The 16,558-nt window shown below is 36.9% G+C and overlaps 1 protein-coding gene across 6 annotated transcripts in view; it reads left to right on the top strand.

The window, feature by feature from the left end:
* Positions 1-16,558, top strand: part of LOC127065472 (acetylcholine receptor subunit alpha-like) — a 126,834-nt gene that overhangs the window by 104,563 nt on the left and 5,713 nt on the right. For all 6 annotated transcript variants that reach the window (XM_050997864.1, XM_050997863.1, XM_050997862.1 and 3 more), the window contains 3 exons: positions 12,671-12,817; positions 13,498-13,656; positions 16,261-16,510. In XM_050997864.1, the coding sequence (XP_050853821.1) occupies positions 12,671-12,817; positions 13,498-13,656; positions 16,261-16,510 (556 nt within the window). The remainder of the gene's footprint in view (positions 1-12,670; positions 12,818-13,497; positions 13,657-16,260; positions 16,511-16,558) is intronic.

Here is a 16,558-nt window from a genome sequence, read left to right as displayed (position 1 = left end):
TTAGCGCGTGTGCACTTTAGAGATCGAGAGAAACAAAGAGGGAGAGAAGCAAAAGGTTGGAGGGGAGGGAGTGAATGAGGGAGAGTGGATGGTGGATCGAGAGGAAAAAAAACAGAGACGAGAAGAATGTACTGCAAAGGAAGAAAAACAGAAGGGAAAAACAAGGATAAAGATAGGGTGAGAGAAATAAAATAAAATAGAAAAAGGTAAAAAAAGGAAAAGAAATGAAGAAAGCAAAAAGCTTGGAGATCGTCCATGTGTCTGGAACGAACAAGTGTTTGCGTATATTGTTTGCGTGCGTGCATGCGCGTAGATGAGCGTGCGTATGAGTGAGCACGCCGACCGAATCGCCAGGTCTCGTTAGTTAAACGTCGTCCATACGGAGTCGCAAATGCTGCCATTAATATTAAACGACCGCTCTGAACCAGTTTCAAAGAGCTTACTACGTTGGCTGCTAGCACCCCCGTATGAGACAGGCACCCCTGTGAAAAGAGCCCTTACGGGCCAATGAACTCGTACCAGGAGGGGTGTGAATAGAAACACTTCTGAAATTAATGTCCCAGAATGTCGACGACCAGCTGACCTATATAACAACTACTAGGTGTTGGTGCTGGTGGTAGCGGTGGTTGATGGTTGTAGACGACGAGAGGCAAACGCGTCTACCTTACCGAACATTTTCTTGCTTGTTTTTCTTTTCTTCTTCTTCCTCTTCTTCTTCTTCTTCTTTCTTTCTCTACTTTCTTTTTTCTCTTATCTCTATAACTTTCTCATTTCTTCTCTTAACGATGTGCACGACGATGGCATATAATGTTTATATTTAATTTATATTATATTTATAAGATTGTTGACTTTGATTAATAATTGTCAATAGGAGAGAAAGAGAGGGGAGAGAGAGAGAGAGAGAAAGGGGGAAAGAGAGAGGAAGGGAAGAATAATAACATAAATAGGAAAGAACTTGCTTGCCATAGTTCAACAGCTGTGGACAACATGTGAATCGTAGTCCGATACGTAGATGAGAACCGTATGCCACTGATGCTACTGCTGCTGCTGTTGCTACTGCTGTTACTACTACTGTTAGTGTAAATGTGCCCAGTAGGATCGATAACACCGACTAAATGTGATCGGACGACGTTACGACTATACGAGAAAATTATTGTTGCGTTAATTAGTAATCATCGATTACGTTGAAACGACTACAAGACCAATCGACCAAACCACCGGAGAAAATAAGAAAAATAATTTTCGATACTTCATATATCGATAATACTTTTCTTTCAATCTCGTATCGGTTTGATGGACCCTTTTATTTCATCTTCTTTTCTTTTTTCATAAAAGATATTTTAAGCTTCGAAGAAAAAGGAAAAAAGAAAAGTAGAAAAAAGGAAAAAAAGAACAAAAGAAGAAAATTCAATACACAACGTATCTCAATAGGTATCACCCCGCCTCACCAACATATATTATATTGCAGTACATATATTGAAAATCGAAGTTACCGTGTTGCTCGCGAAAATATTTGCAGGATAATAAAGAGAGGGCCGCATCATCATCCACCATTACATATCGATTTACGATATCAGAAGAAAGAATAACACGCTTGGATGAAAATTGTAGCTTGGGAAGTTCATTGGATCAGAATGAGAAAAGAGGGTGGTAGAAAGTAGATAGGCAGAGGCGGTGGCAAAGGCAGAGGAGGGTGTACGAAGGTGGGGTGGAGGGGGTGGAGGAGGTGAAGGGTGGGAGGGGTGCAAGGGGTGGAAGGGGTGGAGAGAAAACCCTCAAGAGACTCCTTCGATGTACCATCTCGACTTTAATGCAAGAGAGGCTGTCCTAAATATGGCGACTTCTACTTTGCTTGGCATACCTAGATTGGAAATTCGAACCGAGAGGAATGGCATAGGAAGTGCCAAGAGATTTCCGTTTGCCGACCACGGACCCGTTACCTCTCAAGGCTTCTCCTCCGAGAGTAGAATCCAATTTAAGCATAGCACGAAGTCGCGATACCAGCTACTACGAGCTACTACGCAGACGACATCGAGAGCCACGTTCCTTCTTCTTAAAACTCCTCTTATTTTTCTACAAAAGGTGAACGTCGTTCTTTTCTCGCGACGGATTTCGAAATATTTTTCTTTTTTTTCCTTTTATTACTTTTATTTTCTTTCTTTCTTTCTTTCTTTCTTTCTTTTTGCGACTGGTTCTTCTCTCCTTTTCTCTTCGTCTTTCTTTTCTTTTCTTTTCTTTTCTTTCTTTCTTTCTTTTTTCATAAAAGTAGAATCCAAGTAAAAAAATTCGTTTTTCTTATTCCATCATAGGTATAATATATTCAATAGGTCTCCGAAGTGGTTAATTTTCTCAGAAGAAAAAGAAAAGAAAGAGAGAGAAAAGAAAGATTGAAATGTCGTTTGCAAGAAAAGTATTAGCGCGGAAAAGCTGTATAAGTCCATAATTAAACAAAGATACAATGACCTTTTGAAAAGGTTGCACCTATTATTCCCATTCTCGGCAACGATCCAATCCTCTCTTCTCTGAAGCACCACGTCGTAGTACGTAGGTAACTAGACAAGTATATATACATACATACATACATACATATACATGTATATATATAAATATATATACATATACTTCTACCATCGCCAAGTCGTATCCGTTTGAGCACTGTTCAAAAATAGTTTTATCCCGCCGCTAACAAAAATCCTATCCTCGAACTATCGTCTCGTAGTATGGATAATAGCGTTTTTCTATTTCGTTACGAATTTCTGTTTCGGTCCATCTTTTTTATTTTCTTCTTTTTTTCCACTTTTTCTCTCTCTCTCTCTTTTTCTTTTTATTAAAAAAAAATATATATATACGTTGCAGCGTACAATGAAAATGAAGTCACCCTAAAATCAAGTCTCCGAAATAACCGCATCGGTTAAAAAATTGTGCTGCGAGGTATAATAATTGAAGCCATAAAATGAGTATTGCGTCTGGTATTGCGAGTATGTACGGTAATGTGCGATCGTATAAATGCGAAATTAAATTAAGAGAAATGAACGAACGGAGGAAAATGAAAGAGATGTGAATGACTAACGAGCATAAAACGAGATTACAAAAGAGAAAGAGATATATTATTGCATATATTTAATACATACATATTACATCTACCCGCGTATCTTGTGGGTTCAATAAACTCGACAAAAGATTTTTTTATCCTCTTCGATCGATACGAAGTATATCAAAAGAAAAAATATATATATACGTATATAAAAGTAAATTGTAAAAAAGGAAAAAAATAAAACATTCGCTGACAAAGCTGACTGGTTGCGTGAACCAGACGATTCGTGAAAGAAGGAAGAAGAAGAAAAAAAAAGAAAGAGAGAGAGAGAGAGAGAGAGAGAGAGAGAGAAAGAAGAAGTTGAATAAACGCAACTGTAGTACACGATCGTAATTACCCAACGAGCTTTTTACTCGCCCTTAAAACGTAACTTTACGGTTTAACGTCGTTTTTATCATCTCCGCCAATAGTCTTTTACTATTTCAGTATCTTCATTAGAGAAACTTTCAACGACGTATATTTTTAATAGGGATGTATTCAGTTAATGACGATTTTTCTTTAGGACGATCTTTTCCCTTCGATCGATTGTATAACATCGATTACTATTCACGAAAAAAAGAAAAAATAAATACATGAGATACAATTAATTAGCGGAAACGACAATTGAAACGAGTTCAAATTAATAGGAGCAATCGATTTGAAAATTGCCAATTTGAAAATATATCATAATTAATAATAATAACAATAATAATAATAATAATAATAGTAATAGTAATAATAGTAATAATAACAATAGTAATTAGAGATAAATCGCACACCCGATTTATTACGTTCAGATCAATAGCATCCTGCTTTGAAACTCACGGAAAGTGCATTGGCGTAGGAAAATGAGTTCCGGAATCGAAGTGCCACGTCGGATACCCGCCCATATTGAATCGGCCATTCGGATAACAGCAGAAATTTGTCTCTTCTTCTTCTCCTTCTTCTTCTTCTTCTTCTTCTTCTTCTTCTTCTTCTTCTTCTTCTTCCAATTGACCTCCTCGCCAATTTCTCGATAATGTCGTGGGTGTTCCGTAGGTACTATCACGTCTTTCAACCGGTAAAAGATTCACTGTTGAATGATTTTCAATTCGAAGATTTTTTTTTTTTTTTTTCATTTACAATCGCGTTGTTCTCGTTCTTTTCCATTTTTTTTTCTTTTTTTTTGTGAAAAGAAGATCATTTTGCGATCATTTGTCAAATTGCGATCACATGTAATGTGGAGAGAAAAAAAAATAAAAAGAGAAAATATAAGAAAGAAAGAAAGAAAGAAATAATAGAAGAAACGGTCAGAAAGAGCGAGTAGTCGATAATTATTATTTGTGGTATCTCGCATGAGGGAAGAAAGTAAGAGAGAAACGGCAAAGAAAATGGTATACGAAGGAAAGTATTGTCTGTCTTCGGTAGTTAATCACTGTGTCCCCTTTTACAGAGTCATAGAACAGAACGAGAGAGACGAAGAAAATCCGGAGGACACAGTGTAGCTACGTGACACACATGCGTATATCCGACGCAAAATCGAGGTTTATCCGAGATTGCGGCTTTCCTGCGGTTTCAGTTCGCTAGTACAATGAGACAGAGAGAGAGAGAGAGAGAGAGAGAGAGAGAAAGAAAGAGAGAGAGAGAATCGGTGCAATCCTTTTTACTATAAGCGTGACTTATAGGACACTCTCCTAGCTTTATCTATCTCTTTCTGTAGCTCTATTTCCGTCTTTGTCTCTCTCTCTTTCTGAGTTTCTTTCTAATACTAGACCTTTGAAAGCACGGTTAATATAGAAAAAGTCGAAAAACCCGGATAGATATTTCTTTTATTTTTTCCTTTTTCTCTCTTTTCTATCAGCCTATTCTTTGTCGAATCTCTCAGGAGAGAAAATTTTAACGATCATTCTCTTACTCATTGCGATTACTCGTTCACGTGAAGATCGATTCGTTTTATTACCCTAGCAGAATCGACGTGGTAATTACGTGTGGAACAAAGGCTACTTTCAAGCCAGGCCAAGGCAATATTTTATTAAGCGAAGGTTACTCTTCTTTTTCTTTTTTTTTTGATTTTGTTTTTTTCTTTCGCTTCGTCCCTGTTTTATTTATTTATTAATTTATCTCTCTCTCTCTCTCTCTCTTTCTCTGTAAAAATATAAGCGAGATCTATCTCGACAAAATAAATTTACTGCTTTTTTTTTCTTTGTGTTTCCGATGTGTTCCATCATCTAACAATCTCGGACTACTTTCTTATGTAATCACTTTGATATAATAAATACGAAATAAATATTAATTAAATCATCGCGATTTAATATAGGAGAAAAGAAAAAGGAAAGGAAAAAAAAAAAGAGAGAGAGAACAAAAAAGAATTCAGAAGAACGTCCGAGGAAAATAATTTTTTTCATCTCTGTCGTTAAATAATTGCTAATTTCTCTAGTGCCTCCGTCCCATTCTCTCTTCCCTCAACATCTTATACCCTGAATAATCTGGATAATTTCCAGTTATATAGTTTCGTTGATACATTAGACTCTTATGTTTTTAATTTATTTTCGTATATAAGTTGGAGTCCTTCCAGTAACTCCGTGATCCATTAAAACGAGAAACAGGTCGGGGCCAAGAGAAACATGACTTTGAATCTAATCCCTCCTTCCTAAAATCCTCATAAATTTATAGACCTTTTCTGCTCTGTACACACATACACACACACACACACACACACACACACACACACACACCATGACCACGAAATAAGAAAAAAGTATAACAACGATCAAACTTTATCGTAGATTACACGAAGAAAATTCAAAACTTTTAAAGATCTCCATTATGCCTATAAAGAGGAAGACACCTTGTCGCCATGTTTCTTTTCGTCTTTCCTTTAACTAAGCATCCCTTCCAAGCCACTCCCTACTTTTGAAGGACCCATTCGAGTGGACAGTGATGTCGTTACTCTCTTGCTAAGTAAATTTCATCGCTTAAAGTGCTGCTCTTCTGTACAGGCTTCTTGGCCCTTCTAACGTCTAGAAAGAATTAAATGGTGGGGGAGAGGGGAGGGTGAAGGAAGAGAGAAAGAGAGAGAGAGAGTATGTAGACTGATTCTTACACTTTCTCTCTCTATCTCTCTGTCTCTGTCTCTGTCTCTGTCTCTGTCTCTTCTCTTCGTGTCAGCTTCTTTATTAAAACTTTGCCAACGTCGATTCGAAAAGCCGACTTAGCGTCAAAACGCCAGAAGCGAACGAGTAAGCGAGCGAGCGAGCGAGCGTGCTACCCTGAATACAAAGGGCAATTCGCTTCCTCCAACGTTTCCTTCGACGCTTACTATTCGGAAGTCTTTGTAGGGATGAATGAACGAGACAATGAGCCTCGTATACGCGTGTACTCGAGACTACGAGAAAGTTCGTACAGTTTGCATTTGCATTTGAAACACGCCAAGCATATTCTCTATCTCTCTCTATCTCTATCTCTATCTCTTTCTGTCTCTCTGTCTCTCTGTCTTTCTCTCTCTCTCTTTCTGTCTCTGTCTCTTTCTCTATTTCTATCTCTTTTCTTCTCTCTCCACGTACGTGGAAAACGACCCTTTCGAAGTAGACACTCTATACTACTAATAATTATCAAAATACAGGGATGGAAAATAAATTGAATAACTATCCTAAGAATGCAGCTAAGAATACGTTTCAATTTGTTCAATTATCTAAAGAAAAAAATATCAAATATTTTTTATGAAACATGAATGTAATGCGATAATGTCAAAGATCATAAGGCATTTATCGCCGATCATCGCCAGACATATTTAGATAGACAAACTTCATCATTATCCCCTAACGAAAGAAAAAAAAAAGGGCTGCGAATGAAAGAAAAAGGAAAGAAAAATAGTTTAATTACGATAATATCAATGTCGTAAAACTCGATGGGCGTGGTGATAGGTAGACCAAGAAATATTGAAGTCGAACGAGAGAACGTTCCCGATTAAGATTCAATCGGTAGATGCCGCGCGGCAAGTAATCAAGGAAGACTCCGCCCACTTCTCTTCTAGGCGAGGCAAACGATTTGCAAGTTGAACGCGATTTAACTTTCAAATGGAACGCGCCAACCGGATCGATTCCTCCGCCGGTACTTTTTTTTTCTGCTTCTCTCATTTTCCTTTACGATTATACGCGAATGGGATAGGAGAGGTTGAGGGTAAGGATGAGGATGGGGAGTAGGAGAGGAAAGGGTGGGGGGGGGGAGGAGAGGGTGGTGCGGCAGCCGTAATCAGCCACCTTCCGCCGACAGATCTGCTCAAGTGGAAAAGATTAAATCCATCGTTATCTCGAAAACGTCTTTTCTACTTGAGAAAATGTCGCTCGACCAGACCACTCGTCCGAAATCTCGTCTCGTGATATCTCAAAAAATTTCGATTCACATCCCTCATATCGTCCTCATATCTTCAATATTCCTCGCTTCTAATCGGCACAATTAAACAAGTAGTTGCATTACTTTTTTTGCTTTTCTCTCTTCTTTTTTTCTTCTCTGCTTTTTTTCCTTCTTTTCACTCCGACCTCCTTGCTTATCGTTCGAAGAGATGTCGAGTACATAGCGATTGAATAATGAATAACAATGGAAGAAAGCTTTAACAACCCTTCGTGACAGTTTCTGATCGAACTCTCGAAAACGGTGATTACGTAAAGTACTGTTCAAGAAACGAAAGGGAGGGAAAGAGAGAGGAAAAGAGAGAGGGAGAGAGAGAGAGAGAGAGAGAGAGAGAGAGAGAGAGAGAGAGAGAAAGAAGGAGTCGATTTAAATAAAGAAAATCGCGATTATTTCTGGTAGATTTAAATATACAATCGATTGAAGCTAGTTTTCCTAATATATATATATATATGTGTGTGTACGTAAGTACGTATATACGTATGTATATATAAATATGTATGTATGTATGTATGTATATATTTCTAGAATAGATCGTTTCAAATTTATCATTTTAATTCATTCATGGTGTCAATTACGTATTGTCAAGAATTTTAATTAAATTTACATAAATTACGTCCAAAGTTTTAATTTCTAAAAAGTTTCACTTTAAGAAAACTTTCCTTTAATATTATCGATAATAATAAAAATAATAATAATAATAATTTTCTTACGAACGAAACAACAACACAAGGAACGGAAATGTTTCACGCACGATAGAAGAATATGAAAAGTCAACGTTGGAAGCTTTTTCACGAGAAACAGAAAGAGACAGAACAACCGAGAAAGATACATCGCTAAAGAATTTAAGTGGAAGATAAAAATATTGCAATTACGACGATTACAGTTATATCACAATGACGGAGATAGAATACGTATTTAGTGACTTTTTAAATGATATAAAAGAGTAAGATGAATTATTATCGGAGAAACGTTTTTCAGGGAAAGAAACGTCGTGAAAGTACTTGACCATCTTTTCAATGTGAGAAAGAGAAAGAGAGAAAGAATGAATAGTGTTGCTCGAGTGTATCGAACTTTTTAATCGTGTCATTTCGATCGAGTGGAACTATTGGAAAGGATTGTGAAAAGGGCTCGAAGAGCTTCTAGGTTCTATTTGTGAGGAAGAGTGCGAGATGAGAAGCCTACGTAAATGAAAGAGGAAGGGAAAAAAAGGAAGAAAAGAAGAAGAAAAAAAAGAAAAAGAAGAAAAAAAGGAAGAAAAACGCACGTGAAAAAGGAGGAAATGAAAAGAGAGAAAAAAAAATTAGAAAAAGAGAAACGTAGATATAGAAACGAGGGAGAAAGGAGATAGTAGAAAAGAGTGGAAACGTTCGGATAGAAGAGGAAAAGTTTTCGAAGCGATTGATAGGACCGCGTCGAAAGTTTAAACAAGTTGGAAACTCAGCTCGAGCGTTAGCCACCGGGCCCATTACGATGCTCGATCGGCGTATTAAAACGAAGAAGAGACGACAAAGTTCGCCGAGAGATTTTTGTGTCTGCCAATTCTCGCCGTTTCGCTTGTCTCTCGCTCTCTCTCTCTCTCTCTCTTTCTCTCTCTCTATCTATCTACCTATCTATCTATCTATCTATCTATCTATCTATCTACATATATATATATCTCTCTTATTTTTAATCTACTTTCAAAAGAAAAATCTTTCCGCTGTAACCTAATGGCTTAAAAAAAAAAAAAAAAAAAAAAAGAAAAGAAAAGAAATTATCCATCCGCTTCTCGATATTTCATTCTCCTTTCGACGTCGAAAGAACTACTAAATAAATCTAATGAATTTTTATAATTAAAAAGAAAGAGAGAGAAGAAAACAAAGAAAGAACATACATTTTTCCACGATGTAAAGACAAAGAGTAAAAAAAAAGAGGAGAAAAAAACGAACGAATCGATTTAAGTCATTTCCACTAAAGAGAGAGAGAGAGAGAGAGAGAGAAAGAGAGAGAAAAAAAAAGAGGAAAAAAAGCAAAATTATCCGATTGCCTTTCGATAACAGATAGATAACGAACGATCCTGTTTCCAAGAGAGGTCAAAGGATTCGAACAAATCGATTAATGTCCTTCTTCTGCCATGGACAGATCCTCTGCGAATGACTGTTTTTTGGACGATGCGGGTGAGCACCAATCCTATGTCTCGTAACACGTGCCGGATAATCGATTATTTAAAACGTATTCGTCGACATACACGATCTCTCTATCTTTCTCCCTTACTCTCTCTCTCTCTCTCTCTCTCTCTCTCTCTCACTCTTTCACTCACACGTACGTACATTTTAAAAAAAGGAATAAAAGAGTTTTTTCATGCATGAGATTCGACGAGAGAGAGAAATAGAAAGAGTAAAAGAGAGGGAGAAAGAGAGAAAGGATTATCGAAGAACGAAACTAGAATCTCAAAGGAGCCTTGGCAGGAAAAAGTTTTCGATCGAGTCTACTCTCTTTTTGCTCGGATTTCCTACGTCATGGTGGAGAATCGCCTTCTTACAAATTTCCAAGTCGCTTCATCATCGTCGCCCATCAGTCATGAAGAAAAGAACGCTTCCCGCAGTATCCGGAGGTCCACCGGAAAAGCTTTGCAAAAAGTACGCTCGAAGTAACACGATAGAGAGGGAGAAAGAATGGTTTTCTAAAAGAAAGATCACGAGGAAGAAAAGAGAGTAGAGACAGAGAGTAAAATGAGTAAGTAAGTAGAGTAAGAGAGAAGAAAAATAAGGAAGAGAAAGAACGTACCTACTCGAATGATCAAACTTTATTTGACCTTCTTGGAAATTTCTGCACCAACGAAAGCTGTTCCTCTTCGTGTTCCCTTATTGAAGTCCTTAATTGTACTAATAAAAAAAAAAAGAGTAGAAAAAGATCAAATAGAAAAGGTGTCTTATCTTGATATCTTCCTCGTGATTAAAGTGTTTATATCTGTATCAAGGTGTTTGAAATTTTTTTGTAAAAATAAAGTAGAAGAAAAAGGAAAAGGATACAAAAATTAATAAGACTAAATTTATTACGAAAGAAAAAAGAAAAAGAAAAAAAAGGAAAAGGAGGAAAAACAGATTTTATACGAAACACGAAAGTAATTATGAACGAAGGACAATTTCTGAAGGAAATTTCTTAAGAAGGTGAGATATTAATGGCCTCGATAAAAATTGTGAATGAAGACGTGCTAAAGTCATCCTCGTGGAAAGAAATTAAAAGCAAGAAAAATATCGTGCGGACGAAGTAAATACTTGTCTTCATATATGATACATATACATATATATATATATATATATATATATATATATATATATATATATATGACGTAGCAACTATAGAGACAGTTTACTAATGGAGGGACGAAAGGTTATACGATGATGATGTATATGTAAGGCTTTTGACGTGTTTGCTGTTTCGTTGATACGCGAGAACTTCTAAATTTTCCTCAGTGGAAACATTGAAAGAGGTACGACGCATTAATCAGCAAGCACAGGCAAGCAACATCGAGCGAGTCCTCTCCATCTAATCCCTCGCGTTTTCTTAGCAAAGAAGAGAAGCATTTCTCTCTTCCCCAACCGCCCCCTCCCCTCCCTCCTTTTGGTATCTATAGTCCGGACAAGCTTTTCTTCTCTCGAAATTTCAAGGCAACGGCTTATAGTTCTTAAATGTAAATTAAGATAGAATAATACGAACACGGCTGGTAGATAACGAGTATTAAACTACTCAGTTCGCTTGTGCATTGAATTGTAAAACGAAAACTCGAAGCTACCAGAGACTCTTCTTCTCAAGATGAATGATACTTCTTCGAGAAAAGAAAAAGAAACGTAAGAAAAGTGAAAAAAGAAGGAGATAAACTTTGATCTTAATCCTCGAACTAGATTAGACTACTTGAAAAGGAGGAAAGAAATGATCGCGCGTTTAATAAATTTCTTAAATAATAAATCTTTCATTTTCATTTGTATTATATTATATTACATTAGGCAAATGTATTTTGCATGACGATAAACGAGAGAAATTACTTTCTCGCTTCGAGCCCAATTTGTACGTAGGTTACCCCTCCTTTTAACTCTCCTTTCCTTCTACCTCTCTCCATCTCGAAATTACGAGCAGCTAAATCTTGCGGTAATAACGCAATTCCATTACTATAGAACCATTTTGGTGTGCAACGGAGGTAATATAACGTTTAGTGGCACGGCTACATTCCAGACGCCTGTATTTTACTAATTTATACGCCGACGTGAAACACGTGTTTTTTTTATTTTTCTTTTCCTTTTTTTCTCTTTGCTCTTTCTCTCTTTCCTTCCTCCTTTCGTTCCTTCTTTCTTTCTTTCTTTCTTTCTTTCCCCTCTCATCAATTTTTTTCTCCGTCTATCCCTAAACGCGAAGGATAATATTAAAGAAACTTGCTAGAGCAAACGATGCTTTTCCTTTCTGATAATGTTCGTAAGGATTGAAATAACAACGATGAGGAAAGAAAAGGAAGAAAAAAGAAAACGGTTCTTCCCTTGAAACAAGAAAAAAATAAAATAAAAAAGAAATGAAAAAAAAAGAGTAGAAAAGAAAAGAAGCGAGATAAGAGAATAAGAACGGATTGACTTGGAAGATGGATCACGATTCGATAAATCGATTCGAAGAAAGAGTGTCGATGTAATTTAAATCGCAGAAGCTGTCCCTTCCCATTTAAGAAAAGAGCAACGACCTCCGATGGGCAAATGGCTGGCTCCATTATGAATGGTCTCGTGAGATTTACATTCCTTCCTTACCAGTCATTCTCGGTTATACCTTATGGCAATTTGCCTTGGCTCTTCTTCTCTCGAAGAGAGAAGACCGGTCGACCTCTTAACGATCAATTCGCGGAATTGCCAGAGAGGAGCGAGTTAGGGCGAGATACGGAATGTCTGTATTATGCCAATGGTCCATTGATTTCCATTGTTCGACCCTCCTTCAATTCCATGACGCTTGGAAACAGTTTGTATAAGGAAGATAGAACGATAAAGGAGGAGATAGTCATCATTTTATGAATTCCTTCGTAACAATGCCAATCGAGAGAAAAAAAGAAGAAAGGAAAAAAAAAAGACAAAATGAAAAAAGACAAGAAATTTTTTTTTAAATAAAGCGTAATAGACGTGAAAACTTAACTTGTAAGCTAAATTATTATATCATAATATCGAACTTACTATTTACGATATTTATTGTAATTGACAGTATATGCGTAACCGTCGTCGTCCTTAACGTCCACTTCCGGTCACCGCAAACGCATCAGATGGCGCCATGGGTGAAAAGAGTCTTCATCCACATTCTTCCGCGTTTATTGGTGATGAGAAGACCTATGTACAAATTCGAGACGAACAGGTAAGTAAGCAAGACGTGCGACGTAGCGATCGATCGATCACCGGAGATGACAACGCAATAGAAGGAGAAGGGAGGAGGGAGAGGGTGTAAGGGAAATTGGACTATAAGAAAACACGTCAAAGAGAAAAGGATAGATAGATAGATAGACAGATAGATAGATAGATAGAGAAAAAGAGAGAGAGAGAGAGAGAGAAAGAGATTTGAAAGGATAAATAACGGAAAAGGAAAATATTACAGGAAGTTTTGAGATTCGTACGCTTAATGATGAATAATGGCTGCCCTTGCACTTTTTCTCACTCCTTTCCTTCGTTTCCTTCGTCCCTCCACTCTCCCTCTTTCTAAATCGCTACGTTCATCATCGTCACTCTCCCTGCTCTCCTCTCCTTCTTCTTTCGCGAGGACAAAGTCGCTCTAGTAAGTAGTATTTACAGAATCCTTCGCTTTTCTAACGATTTTCTTTTCTCTCTTCTGTTCTCTTCTCCTCTCCTCTCCTCTCTCTCTCTCCCCCTTCTACCCTCCTTTTCTTTTCTTTTCCTCTTTTCTTCTCTTCGTCCCTTTCTCTGTCTTTCTCTCTCTCTCTTTCTTTCTTTCTTTCTGTCTGTCTGTCTGTCTGTCTGTCTGTCTCTCTTCTTCTCTCTCCTTCTTTTTCTCTCTCTTTCTCTTTCTCTTTCTGATCGCAGGTACACATCTGGCAGAGTACTGATGAGAACGGTAAGAGGGAAGGAGAAGACTTGCTATTACCCTTATCATCCGTCTACTCACGAGGAGAGCGAGGAACATTTTACACCTAAGAGGTTCCACAGTCGGCCACCTTCCAAAGAGGATCTCTCGCCTTCGAGGTAAATAGGAAGATTCATTGAGAATTTCCTCATGATTTCTTAAATTCGATAGATTCGAGCCTTTCGCTAATAATTGTTTGGAGAGTGCGAAAAAGAAAGAGAGAAATGAGAGAGGGAGAAACAGAGAGAGAAAGAGAGAGAGAGAGATAGAGTTAGAGTTAGATCAGCCGTGTTAGTAGGCTCGATTCGGAAAGTAAAGGAACGAGAGGAGTAAACTCGGAAACTTTTATTATATTCAACGAGTACGAATGGAGTTTTTAAAATAAACCGGTTATTCATCTCTCCTCTTTCAACGAGATAAATTTTTTTTTGCCTTTTTCATTTTTCTCCATCCCTTTCTTTTCTTTTTTTGTTTTTTTTTTTGCTTTTTCTTCTTGCCTTCCCCCTCCTTTTAATTTAACCAATTACGAACAAAAATTTCTACTTTTTTTTTTTTTTAATTGTTACTCTGCAAACGAAAGGATGCTCATCCCCTTCAATCTTCTTCCATCGTCTTTAATACTTAACAACACCTTCCGTTCCTGATAATCTCACGATCGAGAGTGCAAAGCAACGTACGTGATCATTTTCGTGGTTATAGTTTGGAATAGTATCAACCATCGCGTGCACATCGACTGCAAACACGAACCTGTTCAAATCGGTTCCACATCTGTGTCTGTGTATGTGTGTGTACATATGTATAATGTACAATGTACACATACATATCTACGTTACTCTTTGTTAAAGATATTACTGTAGACATTCGGGCATTCGTTGATTCTAAAGCGCATTATACGATTAACAAGGGTGTTGGTTACATGGAAAATATAATCTCTTTCTTTCTCTCTCTTTCTCTCTTTCTTTCTGCTTCACTTGTTAACTAAAGCCGCATCAAAACTATTATTTCCAATCTTCTGTCAGAAAAATTTTTTTAACGATCATCGAAATTAAATTGCCAAGCTATTAAACACGACCCATATGGGACGTTAAATTCAATTTCATTCCCATGGACTCGACAGCGTAAATTCGATGCTATCGAAAACACGCTCCCGTCGAAATAAAAGTAGTTTTCGAAATTTCGAAGCACCGAGAAAATCGAGCTAGCAACCAAACGAATTCGATTAACTATGCGAATGCTATTAAATAGTAGTCGATCGAGAGACTAGAAAATCTCTCTCTTTCTCTCTCTTTCTCTTTTATATCCTATCAATTTGACCTTCTCTCAGAGTATCTCTATTAACTTCGTTAATTTCTTTCCTATTGAAATGATTATCCCCCAGTATAAAGCAGTTTACGCGAAGCTCGATATATCCAAGGAAACTTAATAATCGAAGAGTCAATAGCTTAACAAAGTTATGAGTTTCCACTGTGAACCAAGTTCAGACTTGAATTTAACCGAGAACCGAGTTTCTCTACGTAGAAGTCTCTCGTTGCCGATATGATATTACTGCTACCTTAAAGAAAGAAAAAAAAAAAGAAAAGAAGAAATGAAAAAAAAAGAAAGCTGTAACGTGTTTTCAAACTTCTACGACGTTTGGAGAAACTCGATGGGAACGAAGGAAAGGAATAAAAAAGAAAATGTCTTCTTTTTAAGATCTATACCGTCGGCACTTTTTCCCTTGACGATCGTAATTCTTACTTCGTATCAAATATTCCACGTATAGATATATATTCACTTGAAAAATAATTCACTATTATGTAGCTGTCCAATTGACAATTTTACAATTCTAATAATCTGTTAATAGAACTTTCGGTGATCGCTTTAAAATATTCGATGAAATTCGAAAAGGAAAAAAAATAGAAAGGCAAAAAAATTTCGCGCGAAAAAATTTTCACGAGAATAGATAGCACGAGCGCGTTAATAAAAAAATGAAAGCTTGCAATATTCATTAATGATGCGTGATAATCGATCGAATTAAAAAAAAAAAAAAAAAGAAAAAAAAATAAAAAGAAAAGACTATATTAAATATTTCTATAATAAAAAGAATAACGCAACACTCGTCGCACGCTCATTTCCCGCGGGATCTTTTTGCCCCGATTCAAAAAAAAAAAAGAAAAAAAAGAAAGGAGGAAGAAAAGAAAAGAGAATAAAGAAAAAAACGTGCACTTTACTTTCGTTATCTATACGGTTAAAGAACTCTCACTGGGAATGAAATTGGTTAGGAAAAAAGGAAGACCGTGATGGATGTATCGATCGGTGGCTCAATAATATCGATCGATATAGAACAACGGTTTACCGAGTCGCGAAATTTTTCACCGATTTTCACGCGATACCTTCTTTAATTTCTATTGAAATTCATGGTTAATCGATAAAATCTATTAAACGTTATTGAATAACAATATATTGCCTCTATAAAATTTAACGAAAGAACGATTATCAGATTATATGGTAATTAATTACTTGTGGAGGACCAATAAACTAATAAATAATAATTCGTCGAGCGTAGTAGTATTGCTAAATCAAAAGTGTCTTACTATCAACATGAACGTAGGGTATTAATTCAATAATGCTAATAATATATCTTCTGTTTTTTGTTATTTCTTGGGCGACAAAAAAAATACAAAAAAAAAAACGGGAAAAAAATACGAAAAAAAACAAACAAACAAACAAATGTAAAAAAAAAGTCTAACGGACGGTGCGAGATTCGGTGGAAGCTGCCTGATCCATGGACCACCTTTACCACCCCTTCCCATTCGTGGCGAATGCGAGGATCTTTCGGTTCCTGGCGAAGCAGGAATCGAGGAGATTAAAAGTCCAGTATTAAGAAATCCACCGACTTTTTCGCATTCACGTTGCCCACCGGAAATTCACAGATCCTGTATCTGCGTACGATTCATCGCGGAACATACCAAAATGTTGGAGGATTCAACCAAGGTGAGAGAATCCATCGATCGCGAGATCTTCCAACATGTCGGACTATTA

This window comes from Vespula vulgaris, chromosome 8 (genome assembly GCF_905475345.1).
Source record: "Vespula vulgaris chromosome 8, iyVesVulg1.1, whole genome shotgun sequence".
In the NCBI taxonomy this organism is placed as follows: Eukaryota; Metazoa; Arthropoda; class Insecta; order Hymenoptera; family Vespidae; genus Vespula; species Vespula vulgaris.
This window is presented reverse-complemented; position numbering and strand designations above follow the sequence as displayed.